The 17,461-nt window shown below is 41.7% G+C and overlaps 1 protein-coding gene across 1 annotated transcript; it reads right to left on the bottom strand.

Annotated features, from left to right (window-relative positions):
• Positions 1 to 10,090: 10,090 nt before the first annotated feature.
• Positions 10,091 to 17,028, bottom strand: LOC127964494 (uncharacterized). The gene has a single exon (XM_052564711.1). It carries the CDS (start codon positions 17,026 to 17,028, stop codon positions 13,552 to 13,554), a length of 3,477 nt encoding a protein of 1,158 aa, XP_052420671.1. The 3' UTR covers positions 10,091 to 13,551.
• Positions 17,029 to 17,461: the final 433 nt, after the last annotated feature.

The following is a 17,461-nucleotide window of genomic DNA, read 5'->3' as shown; positions in this document are numbered from 1 at the left end:
GTTCACAAAGCATAACATAAAGTCTCGCCCTACATTCTTAAAAATAGCAGTTTCTGTATTGGCATTAATAGTTCGATAACATTCAAGCAACATCTGCATTCCATGAAAGGTCCTTTATAGTGGAAAACAAGGTTCTTAAGATTTGTTTAAAGGTTCTTATGGGGAATATTTTAATTTCATTAATTTATTCACAACTTTCTACTGCTGTAAAATGCTCAGAAATCTCTTGTATTTAATTCTATTTAACTATTTAATTATATTTAAAAATAAAGGACATTGATGGTTCCCTGAAGAACCTGAAACATTCATGTAACATTTCCATTACATAAAATAGTCTTTATAGTGGAAAAAGGAAAAATCTCTAGATTAAAAAAAAAAATTCTCACTAAGATTTTTATTTATTAGATTTATTATATACTTTATTATTTATGTAAAAAAAAAATTCTCACTAAGATTTTTATTTATTAGATTTATTATATACTTTATTATTTATGTAAAAAAAAAAAGATTTTTCCAGATTCAATCAGTAATATGTCAGGCTATGCGAATAATATTGGTTGTGAAAGCTGGTTCATATTGACTTTACAGCTAGCATAAATAACCAAAAACAGTACAATCTGAAATAATCTGAATCAACTATTTGTTTGATAAAGGAATACTTTGCTGGCAAAGAAAGTGACCAAGAAGCTGTTTACAGTATGAAATTTCTCATCCCATTCCATGTGAATACACTAAATGTGACTTAACCCTCGGCCACGTCACCCCTGAGATCTTTTTGTTACATTCTTCTCCACTAGAGCCGCAGATGATCCTGCAATCCCCGGTGCTAAACTGAGACCTGCAGGCATTAAGCAGTTCTTCATAAGCCCACTCTGCTCTTTCTCAGGGGGCCTGTCCTTTACTCCTCATGGTCCACTGCCTCCTCTCATTAAGGCCTGCAAAGTGCTCAGCATCTGTCTTGTTTTGCCCTTGTAAAGGCTTCTGCCTGCTGCTTGCCAGACCAAAAGCATACTTGCACGTCAGATGGAGTGCATGCATGTTAGTTTGAGTGGCTATGGGTTATTCATAAATAGCTTGTCATTTTCACTGACCTCTAAAGCGTGCTTAATTCTTAGACTCTGAAGTATTTCATGCTAACGGGATGTTTGAGTAGCCGTACATGCACAAGGCTTGTAATTGAACCAGGCATTGTATTGCAAAACCATGTAAGCACAGCGCATCTACAAACTTGATGATCATGTGGTGAAAACTCGAGAATCCGTGAGACATTCGGAAACATTAATAATTCCACAGCTACGATGCATTTCATTTAACAAACAAAACATATGAAATATTTTCCACCTAAAACAATCTTACTCATTTAAATCAATGCTACTCACATTTAGAATTGGAAAACAGCCATGCTGTTATACAAGTGTGTCATAATTGGCTAATGAGACAGATTGAATACTTAACATTCTGAAAACCAATTACAAGCTGGAACAGTTGTGTTTGGTAGGAGCTGTTCATATGCTGGTAAAATACAAGAAGAACTTTCACTGCCATTCCCTGTTAGTTTCCATCAGTGCAGTGAATCTGTGGCTGTTGTTTATTTGGGTTAAAAATAGAGATGGTCTCCTGTTTTTTTCCGTGATGCTAATACCACAGTCTTGTACAAAACATATTAAGGCAGATTGAATACAACATCTTGAGTTCCTCTCTCAATTGAAGAGGCTCTTTTTACACATTAATAATACATGGGATTTAGGCTCTGCTAATGAAAACTTACCCATGGCTCATGGCATGATTCTTTCAATCGAACACTATCCAAAGAAATATTACATTTGCAGAAATGAGATTTAACATATTCAGGTTGTGAAAGAAAGTAATTTTTTAAAAACTGAAATTCAGAGGAACAAAGTCTGCATCTGCATTTTCTGACGGTTGATGCTTTCAATCAGTTTTACAATAACATTAGGCTTTCACGCTAAAAGCACTCCTTTGTTTTGTTTACTTATTTGCTGATTACTGAATGGAATCACTAATGGGAGCAGATTTTTATTTGTTTATTTATTTATTTTTAAGTAAATTAAATACTTAAAGGCACAATTCACCCAAAAAATGAAAAGTTTTCATTCTGAAAACAAGAAACAGTATTTTGACATTTAGATGGTGCTACATTTTTCAAAATACAATTTTTTGCAGTCATTGTGGGTGTGTTTAAAAAGGCATCTTATGTCAATACCTGTATATTATATAATACTTTTGAGTTAATGGACCTGTATAGCTGTGTCATAAATGTTCAACCCCTATTCAACACTGCTGTTTTCAAATCACGTATTATCTTCTTTCATGTTTTCATTCTTCAAAAAAAAAAAAAATATTATTATTTTTTTTTCAATGTGTATGTTCCATCGAACAAATAAAGTCAAAGAGGTTTGGTAAAAAAGCATATGGTGCTTTTATTGGCATTTTAGAGCTTGACTGACCCAGGACCCTTTCAAAAACTGCCATTTTTGTGCCACAAAAGAGAGAACATCACAGAGCAACAACATGAGGGTGAATAAATGGCAGAATTTGTTTATTTGTTGGTGAACTATTCTTTTAAACAGATCATCCTGTTTTTTTCTTCATAATAACCCACTGGACAAATAGATTCTGCCAGATATCTTACATGCAGTGAATTTCTCAAGGGATACTTTATCCTTATAGGAAGGATTCTGCAAAGCACATGGGTTGTCTCATAGGATGGATTAATTCTACATGGATTCAATTCAAAGCGCACTAGATTAATTCATAAATTTTCTCCACTCTCTCCGTTTGCAGAATTGAAACAGGTGCAGTTTGACCATAATTCTCAATCATTCAAACCTGCTGTATTGCACGCAATCTCTCTCCATGCTCATGGGAATACCTGCTGCAGGTTTCATGAAGCACATGCTCTGAACCACAGCAGACCGTTCCTCCCTCCATGCCTCGTATAACTTATTTTTGCAAAAATTAATTCAAGACTACTGCAGACCGATCACTCATGTATTACCGGCTCCTGGGGTTTGGCCTTCAAAGATGCAGAATTACTCAGTGGGAAAGCTTTTGATAATGCAAGCTGAAATTTTTTCTGTAAAGATGGATAATTGAAAATGTCTTGATATTGTGCTCATTAGTTCATGCACTATGTCTGCCCTAATAATAACTAGAGTTTCTCATGCTTTGATTAATTATGCCCTGTTATTGTTTAGAGCTCCACGCACATGCTACTTCTAGTAAAGCATTAAGAGGTGTGACACCTATATATAGTGGCATTCTTGGATATATTTCAAAGGAGAGTTACATTTTACTTTACAGATATTTCATCATAGTGATACATGTGTACGTTAGGTTAAGGCTATAGAGGTAATAAATGAACAATATTAGTTCAGTCATAATGTACTGTTGGTTCCCGGTAGCATTATGCACAATTCAGTAGCACATGCCCTTATGCAAATAAATTCTATTTCCCATATTAAATAATTTATATTAAATTATTTAAGAAAATAAACAGAATAATTTGCATTAATATATTAAAATATATATAATAATACATAAGTATTCATATCCTTTTCATATATTGAAAAATATTGGAAATATTTACAAATATTTTTTCACATTTGTTCTGGCAAACACTTTTTTTATACTACCTTATCTGTTCATATATGAAATGTGTAACATGTTTCTTCTGAAAAAGAAAAATTGAAAAGTATTTCATTAAAGCTATTACAACGTAGTGCAGTTTTTGTCTTCATGTTGTGGAAATGTATTATTCAGAATCTCACTATTAAGACTATTAAGATCAGTAACGAATGCTTGTAATTTTGGAATTGCGCATAACATTTGACAACATTTGGTATTTTTGATTGTAGACCATATAAAGCTCTCATAAAGAAAAGGTCACAATTATAAATCATTAAAGCAAACACACACACACACACACACACACACACACACACACACACACACACACACACACACACACACAAAAGAGCACTTTCATAAATAACCTTGCATTTAGCTCTGTGGTGCACTTTATGGTGTTTTTAATAGTTTATGGCTTTATATATTTGTACATAGAAGTTGATTGTACATGGAAATAGATTTTTGTGGCCCTAGTTACATTCACTGGTTTATCCAAATCCAATGACGTATTACAACAAGCCCATAAAATGCTGGCATCTGTTCATAATACATTTGTATAGCACTGGTAGGTAAATATAGCAGTATAAAGCGGTTTTATTCTGTCGGCTGCTGCTTACATTTTATGACTTGAGTATTAAATTCTGAACTTATAAATTACTTGTCATTATGAATTTTATAACAAGTGTTAAGTAAGACACTGTCATACTGCCATGCATTTGAGAAATCAAGTCACGTAGCAAAAATGTACCATGTTCTGATGTGAAATAATGCAAATCCCAACGCTGGTGTCAAAAGTCAATGTGGGCTGTGAGCTAATGAGGCCTCTAAGACATTAAACAGGATTTATAATAGCAATTAACCAAATATCCACAATATGATCAGCCTGTCTAATGTCCCTTCTGTTGCCATACATAATTTAGAAAGAACAGAAACCTAACCTCTTCTGTGCTCTGGGTTATTTTCTCAGATTTGCTTAATCAGATAAAGTCATTCCTCCTGATAACATCACATCTGGAGGAGTCCTGACTGCACTGCCAGCCGACACTGAATTGTGAGGCTAGCCAGCAAAAAATGAGCCTCTAGATTTGATCTTATACACACCCAGCCTTTGAAGAGATTATGGTAAGTAGAATGTAGTAATACGTTCAACACAATGCAAATCACAATGCCTGGTGCTGGGTATTACATATACATTGTGTAATATTCATTAATCTGAAATCGGATGTTCTTTGCACGGACAAAAAATTCCCATGGGGAAATATATGCCGTATATTCTCCTGTAACAAATGGCAGACATTTATTCTCCAGCGTCGGTTTTGGGATTAATGTGTTACATAATATATATTACACAATCAGATAAGAACATTATATTATCCCAAGTTACTATTTTAAAAGAAATCTGCGTTGGTAAGATTGCAACAAGTTTATAACGTAATTAGTGATTAGGTCATAATGTTTTTTTTTATTTTTTTTATATATAATGACCATAATAAGGGTTCACATACTTATTCGTGCCTTTGGGATTAGAAGGTACAATGTGAGTAGGTGTAAATATGTTCACTTGCTATCATTTCTGATAACCATATGGTGCTATTGTTGGAGCACAGAGTGTATATCTACTGGCGTGACATATCTCTAATGTATGGGAAGCAATTTAATTAAGAGGTTTCTTCAGCTGACCTGCCACTGAGCTGTGTGTTTTGTTCACTGATGTCTAGAGCAATTACATGTCAGCTGTTAGGGTCACAGACAGCAAAGAAAAAAGAATGCTAAATGTAAATAGCCTTCCTGTAGCTCAGACAGTACAGCATGGAGCAAGCAATGCCAAGGTTGTGGGTTTGATTCCAAAGGAATGCATAAATTGAAAAACAATGTATACCACTGAATGCATTTGTTGATGATATGTCAAATTAATTATACAAAGCAACTTATACGAGTTACACATCAGCTTTGCTTTCCCTGGAAATCGAACCCATGACCTTGCCATTGCTAGCAGTTTCAGGTATTCTTGAAAACCATCTTTTGTGCAATGAATTATTGGCTTAAAGCTGCTGGAAACAATTTATTTGAAATAGTACACAGAAAATGTTCCTACTTGACAGATATCTCTGAAATGGGTGTCCTGAGAAATTCACACTTGTCTCAGTGACAGCCTGAGGCTCTGTGAACTGCAAAAAAAGTCAGTGGGGGGCGGCCTACGCTTTTTTAGCCAATCAGAAGACTAACCAATCAGAAACAGACTCTGCCACTCAGTTCAACATTAAGCTGATGTTGTCTTTTCTATGCAAGTGTGGAAGAAGCTTGCAAAACAGTTGAAATAGAATACAGCATTTGTACAGAAGTAAACAAAAATGCCTTTAAAATAAATTGATTTATTGAATTGTTAATTTTTCAAGATTTGTATTACACTAGGCCAACGTTAAAAAGTTTGGAGTCTAGTAAGAATTTTATGTTTTTTGAGATACAATATTGTGAAATATTATTACAACTTAAAATAACTGTTTTCTGTTTGAATATATTTTAGATGAAATTATTCAAGTCTTCAGTGTCACATGATCATTCAGAAATCATTTGCTGCTCAAGAATCCTTTTTATTATTATCAATGTTGAAAACAGCATTTTTGTAGAAACTGTTATAACTGTTATATTTTTTTCAGGAAAATTTGAATCGAAAGTTTAAAAACACAGGATTTTTTTTAAAGATCAAATCTTTATAAAAATAGTCTTTAATGTCATTTTTGATTAGATTAATGCATCTTAGCTGAATAAAAGTTTGAACTTCTTTAAAAAAAAAAACTTTTGAATGCTAGTCTAAGTAATACAAAGTTTTATAATAAATAAAACAAGTTTTGTTACTGGTTGGTTTTTACTAAGTACTGATTTTGTTTGTTTTTGTTTAAGGAAAATCATTGTATGTTGTATATAACATGAACTCAAGACATATACAGTACTGATGGGCTATGACTTTACTCACAGAGCACATGGACACCAGTATTCCTGCCAAGATGTTCCTCAACTGTTTTTCTGTGGAGAGACAAGCAGTCTGAAAACCAGATGTCATCAAGTTGGACTGAACCTAGAAAGCAACACATCAGCAGTGAAGATATGAACTCAATTTTACATGTGAAGCTGAAAGACTGGCAGATAACGGTACCCAAAGTGTTCTGTGCTGCAGCCAGAGGCACGGCAGGAGGAGGAAGTTTTTGAGAGGTGATTACGCTGGCTCCTGTGAACTTTTGAATTACCCAGACTTTAGAACATCTAGACACATTAAGAAATCTTTTAATATGTTCACTACCAGTTTCTTCATCACATGTATTACCCTCCAGCCCACCATTACCACAACAACAAAAAGAAAAGAAGAGAAAAGAATAGAACAGAATAGAACAAATAACTGAAAAGAGCTCAGCAGGAACACTATTATTGGCTAGACTTCATGTTGCTAAAATGGGTCCATGATAAATGCATTTCATCACAAGAAATGCATTGATCCATGAGAAATTACCCATATAAAGGAATTAAACTTCCTTGAAAAGATGTTCCAACTTCATCTCAGCGTTGTGAGTGCTTTTTCAATTGTCCAGAGAAAACTTGCCAAGAGAAGTAGCATAGAAATGTCATGGAACCGTGACAATACCTGCTTAGTACAGAAAAGAAGTTGAACAGCTTACTTCACAGTGACTTCAACCCCTTCCCGCTGGATGCGTTTTGGCTTTACATCCCAAAATTTCCCGCACACCGAACATCTTGGGTAAATGCCAGAATACTGTTTTGTCAGTTGCTGGGAAAGGCTCCAAGACAGCAGATTTGCTGTTTGTACTTTCTGAACTCATCAGCATTCCCAACTCTTCCATATGGAATATGAGATCACTGAGACCTCCCATACAAGGTGCACAGGGGCATCTCCTCCTTCACACCTCCTACTGTCACTGCCTACTGCCTTCACTGTCACGGAGCACAAGAATAGCGTAGTTCAGGGATGCCATCATCAGTGTTTGATTACAAGCCTCGGCTATACATCTTTACAGTTTATTAGCCATGTGAGAGCTCCATTAGTTCTGTTCCCATAAGAAAGTAAATTATCGTTGTCATAAGCAACTGGGCTTTGTTTTACAGGGAATTCCTTCCATCTATCTAGTGTAAAATGCAACCATATATATATATATATATATATATATATATATATATATATATATATATATATATATATATCAAAGGCTGTTTGTGAACAGTAAAACAATAATATGTACTTTATAATATTATAATAATATTATAACAATTTGAATAACTGTTCTCTATTTTAAGCCATTTCTCCAGTCTTTTCTACAGTCTAACCTTTTCTACAGTCTATATCAATATTTGCAAAAGGTTAAATTTTTTTAACAGTATTTTGGCAGATGAGTGAATAATTATATGGAATACAATTTAACTGATTACAAAAAGTCAGTTGTTTATGATTGAACAAGCCACATACATACATCAGACTGCGGTTGCACACTTTTCTCTCAGCTGCTGCATTTTTGTGTAAAACAAATCGACAATTAAAATGTTTTATTTTCAAACCATTCCTTCCAGCTAAAATATGAGTCTTGAGCTCATACTATTGCTTTTTCCAGTTAAAAATGTCACCTTGTCTGAACCAGTAGATAAATATCCACAGATCAAGCACTGTTTACAAGTACAAACAGTCCAAAACTCTTTTAAACAAATATATTGGTGATGTGAGAGGACAACAGGGATGATCTTTTTCATTAGAGGAAATGTTATTATGGATTATGGACTTAAGAATTTAAAAATGCCTCAATGATGGACTTGTTGCTTACAAACAAAGATTTTCATTTCACAAGACATTTCATTGATGTACTGGAGTCATGTCGGTTGCTGTTTGGACTCTCATCCTGAAGGCACCCATTCACTGCAGTGGTTCCACTGGTGAGCAAGTGACGTTGTGCAAAACAATTTCAAATCTATTCTGATGATGCAGAAAACTCATCTACATCTTGGATGCCTGAGGGTAAGTTAATTGTCATCAAATTTTTAGTGAACTATTCCTTTAAAGCCACATGTGACTTTTATAGCCCCACTGTCTTATTTCCTTTGTAAACACAGGATGCTCACAGTGATTATCAGCGCAGTGTTGGATAATGCATATCCTTGCTTGACTGTCAGATAAGTCTGTAAGTGATTGCTCCAGAATTTAGCATAAGTTCCCATAAGTATTATTTTAGATGTTTGCATATGTAAACTCACAGTTATGACCTTTTCAAAGATGTCACGCTAGTATGTGGTGACTGGCATTCCCAGTGAATGGAAGGATAAAAACAAAGTTTTACATGGTCTTTTAGGCTTTTTCTTGTTGGAGTGAAACTTTCCAGAAGCTGGCTGATGGAGAAGGTCAAGATAGTTGCTAAATACCTCAGCTTATAAAAGGCTAATGTCTCTCCTGGTCTCTCCACTGTCACCACTGTTCAGAGGTTGGCCTTTCTCTTTGCTGGTCCACATGCATCTAGACTTTGCTCTGTCTCCAGGAATACAGCTTTTGTAGAGAACAAGGCTCATTTGTCAAACACTGTTGGCGGCTCCCTGGCAAATGTTTTACCCTTTTATCTTTGTTCAAAAGGAGATTTGCTGTCGCACTTCCATATTTAAGCTGTCATGGCGTTCCTTTTTTTTTTTGTAGCCACTTTGTGAGCCAAGTTTAAACAAGAGTGGTGGCTTAGAAAAATAAGAAAGCAATTTGCTGTTCCAACAAATGGCTGAATTACGAAGATCCACACTGCAGGCGTGTACAATGCTTTGAAGTGTCAGGCAATTGACAATGCTCTCTAGAGTGTTGTCCTTTTTCTGCTCTCCTTTTTTCCTCTGTTGAGAGAGTTTGTAGAATCTCAAGTGATAATCCAGCTTCATGCCTTTGTATGAATCTCTAATGACCCAAGGATGTTTTCTGTTAGCAGTCTATGCTAGCTGCATTGAGGCTGCAGTATTTATTTAAAGGCATTGAACCACCAAGTACATTTTTATTGATGTTTACAATTACTGCCATTCAATTATTAGTTATTTGTTGTGAGGATTGTGCTGTTTAACATTGCCGTCAGGGTACATTCAAATATTGTTAAAGCCTCAGAGTAAATGGCAACATTTCCAAATAAAACATTTAAAATATGAAATAAAAAAAGCCTATCAGCAGAAAGTTATGACAATTCTGTCGTTTCATTTTGCAAAGCAATGTAATGCTTGATTTGCATAATTTAAATTAATTTTTAAACCGAATTGTCTAATAAGGTAATTGAAAAAGCTTAATGTGTCAGAACAGAACTAAAACCTTTTTAGACATACTTAATGTCAAGTCATATTCAGACTTAAGTGAATGACTATAAGGCACTCGTTTTAAATAGGAATTTCTTTGTACATATAAAATACATTCACTAGTTCACGCTTACATATAATTAGCTGAGGTATGGTATGCATATTTGGCGTGCTGTCCGGGGAAGGGCTCCGAGCTCGGGAATTGCCCGAAGCTAGAGTACCCCCCCTTCCCCGTATATTGTAAAGTGAACTTGAAGTGAGGAGATGGGGTGGAGGAGGGATGCTGATAAACCGTCAATGGATAGAGGTAAGTCAGCGATATTTATACTGTGGGATTGATTACTTGATTGTGGTCCACCTGTGATGATTAGGCTAAGTATCTGACGCGCTCCTCCCGAATCTTCATAGATAATTACATTTCACTAGTTCACGCTTACATATAATTAGCTGAGGTATGGTATGCGTATTTGGCGTGCTGTCCGGGGAAGGGCTCCGAGCTCGGGAATTGCCCGAAGCTAGAGTACCCCCCAAAAAGGCAAATGTACAGGAGGACAGCCGCCAGTTTAAAGAATGCCCCCCAAAAAGCAGAGTACTGGCGGGGGCTGATTTGGTTTCTGAGAAGTTATCTCGTTGGCAGGCTGGAAGGGCCTACGTACTCCGGAGGGAGCGACTTGGGCGTTGAGAGAGTAGGCCCTACCAGCTGCAGCTAGTGAACTACGTGGTTGTTGGCGCCCGGTCGGTAGGGCTCGGGCCGATGCTCAACTGGAGTTTTTTTTTTTTTTTTTTTTGGCGTTGGATCGGTGAGCCCTGCCGGCCGATGAGGAGGAGCGGCGTGGTTGTGGTGCCCGACCGGGAGGACCCGAGTTGCCTCGACCGGAATAGGTCACGGTGTCGGCGTACGGGCCCTACTGGCTGATAGCCCCTGCTATTCAGTGGGTGAAGGGCCTAACGCTGACCGAGAGGGCCCATGAAGCCTCCGACAGGAGATTGAGACTCAGGATGATGGACGTCTGGGTCCTCTCGGTTAGGCAGATAAAAAGCTTTTGGGCCAGCCGACAAGGAGGACTCTGGCAACATCCGAAGGGAGATCCCGACTCACGGCATCGGCTGGATGAGATTCACTTGCGGCTGGCAAGCATAGGCCCGTCCGGGAGACTCTCGCCAGACGTCTGAAGGGAGCGCACGCGACAGACGGGTAAGCCTCGGCGGACGGGGAGGGTTGGAAAGGAAAACCCGACTGGGAGGACTCTCGCAGCATCCGATGGGGCCTCAAACTCAGAACATCGAACGGGTAAGCCTCGCCAGACGGGGTTAAAAGATGTGAGAGTAGCTGAGGGTAGCTTTTTTTTTTTTTTTTTTTTTTTTTTTTTTTTGCAGGATTTGGCGAGAGGACGAGACTCGTGGCGTCGGACGGTTAAGCCTCGCCTACCGTCAAATGGAAAGGTAAGTTGTGTGGCCGAGAGACTGTTGCCGACGTTCGAAGGGAGCACACACATCGAACGGGTAAGCCTCGCCGACCGTAGGGTGGAAACGTAAAGCAAGTCTGACCAGGAGGCTCTCGCCAGCGTCCGAAGGGAGCACACACATCGAACGGGTAAGCCTCGCTGACCATAGAAAAGGAAAAGGTAAGGTTGTCTAACCGGGAGGCTCTCGCCGGCGTCCGAAGGGAGCACGCGCATCGAACGGGTAAGCCTCTCCGGATGGCGGACAGAAAAGGTAACGATAGGTGGCCAGGAGGCTCTTGCCAGCGTCCGGCGGGGACAAACTGGGTGAGCCTCGCAGGCCGTAGGTTTAGAAAAGGTAAGTTTGCGTGGTCGTTAGGCTGTCGTCGGCGTTTAAGGGAGTTTGCTACTCCTGGCAAGAGACGGTTTAGCCTTGGTGACCGTAGGGAGGAAAGAGAGTTATTGTGTGTTAGGTACTTGCAGCATTTAAGCAGCTTGCTTGTAGGTTAGTAACCTGAAACACACAGTAGGGTCGTGGTTGGCTGGCCAGGAGGCTGTCGCCGGCGTCCGATGGGAGCACTCACATCGGACGGGTAAGCCTCGCTGGCCAAGGGTGGAAAAGGTCAGGTTGTCTAGCCAGGAGGCTCGGACCGACGTCCGATAGGAGCTTAGCTCCAGGAATCGAACGGGTAAACCTCTCTGGCTGAAGGACGGAAAAGGTTGTCCGGCCGGGAGGCTCTTACCTTCGTCCGACAGGAGCTTAGCTCCCGGATAGAACGGTTAAGCCTCGCTGGCCAAAGGACGGAAAAGGTAAGGTTGTCTAGCCGGGAAGCTCTCGCCTACGTTCAATGGGAGCCTTGACTTTGGGCGGGTAAACTTCTCCGTACGAAAGACAGAAATGGAAAAGCAGGTAGCCGGGGGCTTTCACCTACGTCCGAAGGGAGTGTGAGCTCCTGGCAACGAACGGGTAAGCCTTGTTGGCCGCAGAATGGAAAAGGTGAGGTTGTCTGGCCGGGAGGCTCTCGTCGGCATCCGAAGGGAGCTTGTGCTCCTGTCATCGAAGAGAGAAGCCTCGCTGGTCATAGGATAGAAAAGGTTTAGGTTATTTGGCCGGGAGTGTGCGGCTGGAGTCGGCGGTATAATAGGATTTTTTTTTTTTTTTTTTTTTTTTTTTTTTATTTATGGCCGATGAGGGTTTGGTGGGCTTTCTTAATGTGAAACTGATTTATTCTGATGTAGCTTTGGTATGCTTCTGAGGACCATCTTCCTAGAGTTTGGATTTGTTGGTTGGAGAGGCCTTTTTGTGCAGCTGAAGTTGCTGCCCCGATGCGGAATGAATGGGTGGAGAAATTGTTCGCTGGGATGCCTGATAATTGCAGGACGCATTTGAGGTGTTTTTGGAACCAGAAACGAGTGACTGGTTTTTTGGACTCGTCGGTGAATAGGGGTTCGTGTGGGGATTTTGCCTGGGAATTTCTAAGGTGTAAAAAAGCGAGGACAGATTGGTAAGGCTGGATTGGGGAGGGGAGATTGAAGATGTATATGAAATGGCCTTTGTTGGTTTGGTCTGTTTTGCTTTGTTTGATTAAATAAGCGATTGTTTCGTCATCTAGTATGGTTAGGTCTGACACGGTGGGGTTGATTTTAGGATTAAATTTGGAAGAGATCGTAAGCTCCGAGCACCTGAGAAAACCGAAAAAAGCAAGGATGAACATGGCGTCGAGCGTGCGGGCAATGCTGAGGGGTTGGTAATTTGTGCGGAGGGTGTGGATACATTTTGTGAGGATATCTAGCGTTATGGGTTTTCTGGTGTCTGGATGGGTGGGCTGGGATCGCTGGATCCCTTTGATTAGGAGGGAGGTTTGTGAATTATTTATTTCGGGTGAAGGAGCGCCGGTCATTAGTTTGTGAAAAAACTGGACTCCGCTCAGGTAGCTTTTAATAGATCCGACTTGGAGACCCTTGGTGCCGTTGAGGAACGAAATGAAAGAGGTGATGGAGAGTAGAGAAAAATCTGGGAAAGGGATGTTATAGGTGAGGTGAAATGACTTAAAGCACCTCCATGCAGTCACGTATGACTGGAGGGTTCTGGGAGAGACTGCTTGGAGAATATAGTCCAGTGATGCTTCGAGGAGTGGTTTTAGAGGGTGAGTTACGGGAATATTAATTCTGAATAGTGAGGAACCGGAGTGGGGAATTGGTCCGCCTCTGGAGCCAGCGTCCTGAATTTCTGAAACAGAAAACGAGACAGGGAGTCAGCGATTTGGTTTTCTGTACCTGGGACGTGCTTTGCGCTAATTATGAATTGGTCGCATGCTGCGATCCATATAAGGCGTCTAAGGAGAGGCATGAGGGCGGGGGAGTGAGAACGGCCTTTGTTTATGCACTGAACTACGGCTTCGTTGTCGCAGTGCACTAAAATGCTTTTAGTTGTCCATTCATTGCCCCACAGGAAGGCTGCTACTACGAGGGGATAGAGCTCGAAAAGAGCTGAGGACTGGGTCGAGTCCTGCATCTGGGGGGGCCATGTGGACGCGAACCAACGGCCTTGGTAGAAACCTCCGAAACCAATTGAGGGAGCCGCGTCTGTAAACAGCTGCAAGTCGATGGGAGACGAGATTAAATTGTTGTAAAAAAAAGAAAGCCCGTTCCATTGTCTAAGGAACAGGATCCATAATTTAAGTTCGTCGCGGCATGCATGGGTTAGGGGAATGAGGTCCTCGAGCGCGTGAACTGATGATGCGAGTGTTAGAAGGTGCGCGATGAATGGGCGTCCTTGTGGAATTATGCGCATGGCGAAATTTAAATGCCCGAGCAGGGAAAGAAGTTCGCGTTTAGAACAACAAGGGCTGTCGAGGAGGGTGGATGAGACGAGAATTATTCTATCAATCTTTTCCTTTGGCAGGGAGAGCTGAAATTTAGCTGAGTCGAGGTAGATGCCGAGGAACTCTATGGTTGTGGCAGGACCCATGGTTTTTTCCTGAGCGATGGGAATCCCGAGCTCGGAAAAGACTTTTTGGACGGTGAGGATATGGGCGGCTGGGATAGCCTTAGGCGATGAAATGACCAGGAAGTCATCTAAGAGATGGATAATATGTGGGATTGCGTAATTGTTGGAAAGGATCCAGCAAACGGCTTCTGATAGCATATCAAAAATTTTGGGGCTGCTTTTGCATCCGAAGGTTAACCGGACGGCGAAATAGTATTTCTCGAGCCATCGTATCCCGAACAGGTGCCAAAAATCCGGATGGATGGGCATCACTTTGAAAGCAGAAGTGATGTCTATTTTTGCTAACCAGGCTCCTCGGCCCGCGATTTTAATCAGTTCGACTGCCTGATCTATGTCTTGGTATTTGAGTGAAAATTCGTCGAGGGGTATCAAGCTATTGATGCTCGGGACTGTAGAATTATGCGGAGATGACAGGTCTACTATTAGGCGTTTCTTACCAGAAAATTTTCTCGTAGCCACTCCGATTGGGCTGACTCTGAACGTTTTGAAGGGGGGGGTATTGAAGGGCCCGATCATGAAGCCTGAATCGACTTCTTTTTTGATGAGGTTAGCTACTATATCGGGCTCTGCGAGGGCGGATTGGAGATTACGGCAGACGGTGTTTTGGGTAAGCTCGCAAACGACGCCCGGGTTAAAACCGTGTTTGAGACCAGACAGGAGATAATTAGTAAATTCTTTGTCGGGATGGTGTGCTAGTTCAATGGTCATGCGAAAAATATTCACAGGAGTCGATAGGTAATTTTTAGATTTTTTATTTACGGCTTTATGCACGGGGCAAACTATGCGTGCATGAGCACCGCCACAGAACTTGCAGGAGTGTAGATAGCGGCAATGCTGTCTGATGCATTTCCCGTTGTTGAAGGCGATACATAGCTGGGTGCTTTCTTCTCCTGGTTGGGCTAGGCGTGAGTTTGCTGCGGTAACTGATTTTGGGACATAGCTGGTGGATTTTGCCGGGGGAGTAAGAGAGTGTTGGGTTGCGTCCGGGTTTATTTGTGGGCAGGTTGTGGTGGAGTGAGCCACGGACCTGCAGATTGCGCACGAAATGCTCCTACAGCCTAGGAATACGCGACTGTGCAAGTCGGAGTCGATCGCTCCCCAGTAAGGGCACTGGTTCCACTGAGCTATTCGGATGGCACATTTAGCGGAAAAAAGCTTGTGGTAGGTGTAGAAGTGCCCCCCTCCGTAGGACAGCGCGAGTTCGGCTATTATAGACAAATAATCGTTTAGTTCGCGTCGCCTGTGGGGGAAGGCTGAGCAGATAATCTCGGTGTAGCGGTTGAATGCGATGGTGAATTCGGAGAAGGAGAGAAGTCGAGATGAAAGGGGATTTGGATTTTTTAGCGTGACTGAGAAGTCCCCGCAGTCTATTTGGCGGTTTGAATCGGATGGGGGCAGGAGAGAAAGGAGAGACGAGAGATCTACATCCGCACCTGCTAATATCTGTGCCCGAATGCTGTGGGTCACTTGGGGAGGTTCGAGGGCGACAGCGTTTGATGGGATGGGCATTGGTGTAGCAGTGAAGAGTGAATGGGGGGATTTCGCTTGGAGGAGGGTGGTGGCGACAACTGGGGGCGGAGCTGTGTTTGGCAGCGATTGCGGCCAAGCGCTTGCTTGAGCCGCGGGCCCGGAGTTTGAGGCCGCGGGTTGCGGGGCTGGGTTGGGCGGCCAGTATGGCCAGGCAGTTGCTTGGGCCGCGGGCCCGAAGCTGGGATGGGCTAAAGTCGAGGCTGTGTAAGGCGGCCAGTTCGGCCAAGCGTTAGCATGAGCGGCGGGCTCGGAGCTCGGTAGAGCGGGAGGCGGGGCATTGTGTGACAGCCAGTTCGACCAGGCGCTAGCTTGGACCGCGGGCGCGAAGCTGGAGGAAGCGGGAGGCGGCGCTGTATGTGGCGAACTGTTCGGCCAAGCGCTTGCCTGGGCTGCGGTGTTGGTATAGAAAGTTCCGTATGGAGGGGCTGCGATGGGTGGAGGAGGCGGCCAGGAGCCTCCTTGGGCTTCGGCGCCCTGAGCTGTTGGAATTGGAGCCGCGGAAGGAGGCTGAGCTCCGGGCGACGTAGCGAGCGCCCTTGCGGTTGGAACCGGGGCGCGGCCTAGGCTTGCTGAAGGCCTCTTGCTACGGCTTGATAGCCGCTGCGAGCTAGGCCTAGCGGCGGAGGATGGTGGAGTGCTTTGAGGCGAATTCTGAGGTACTCCTTTCTTTTGGCGTTTCTTTGGTACGGGGGTAGACTGGGGAGAAATTTTATTATTTAGATTTTTTGTATACAAGTCATACAGTTCGGATTTGTTTAACTTGCTTGATGGTGTGATGTCGTTTTTGGACAGGGCCTGCCTCAGACTCGACACCGTCCATTTGTCGATTGGCGGAATCGTATGCCTGGCCGAGCGGTAGGAGGACGCAGGGGAGTCGGCCGCGGTTCTCGCCGGAGGCGGCGAAGGTAGGCCTAGGCGTCTTGGGAGGCGAGTAGCTGCTCGCGCCGTACCGCGCCCGCGGGTTGGAGCCTGGGGCTCGATTTGGTTGCCACGCCGGGAAGGGGTGGCTTTGGAGCCGGCTGGCTGCAGTGATGGGCCTGGGGAAGAGCTGGATGAGTCTTCTGACGAGGAATCTCGATTTTGGGACATGGTGCATGCGGACCAAAATGCTGATAAACCGTCAATGGATAGAGGTAAGTCAGCGATATTTATACTGTGGGATTGATTACTTGATTGTGGTCCACCTGTGATGATTAGGCTAAGTATCTGACGCGCTCCTCCCGAATCTTCATAGATAATTACATTTCATGATTTATTATATGTATATGTATATATATATATATATATATATATATATAAATATGAAACACTAACACAGTCGGTTGGCCAAAATATAGTATGTCAATATCAGGATAATGCCTTGCAGAAAAATGTAATTAAAATAATAATACTACTACTTCTGATTGAGCACAGTAATAATGATAATTTAATGAAATTAAGTATAATAATGATAAATAAAGCAAGCAATTTATTATGCCCTTTAACTTGTACTTGCACAATATAATTAATTGATTTATTAGCA

This window comes from Carassius gibelio, chromosome B9, assembly GCF_023724105.1.
Source record: "Carassius gibelio isolate Cgi1373 ecotype wild population from Czech Republic chromosome B9, carGib1.2-hapl.c, whole genome shotgun sequence".
NCBI classification, from domain to species: Eukaryota; Metazoa; Chordata; class Actinopteri; order Cypriniformes; family Cyprinidae; genus Carassius; species Carassius gibelio.
The sequence above is the reverse complement of the archived record's forward strand: the minus strand, read 5'-3'. Positions and strand labels throughout refer to the sequence as shown.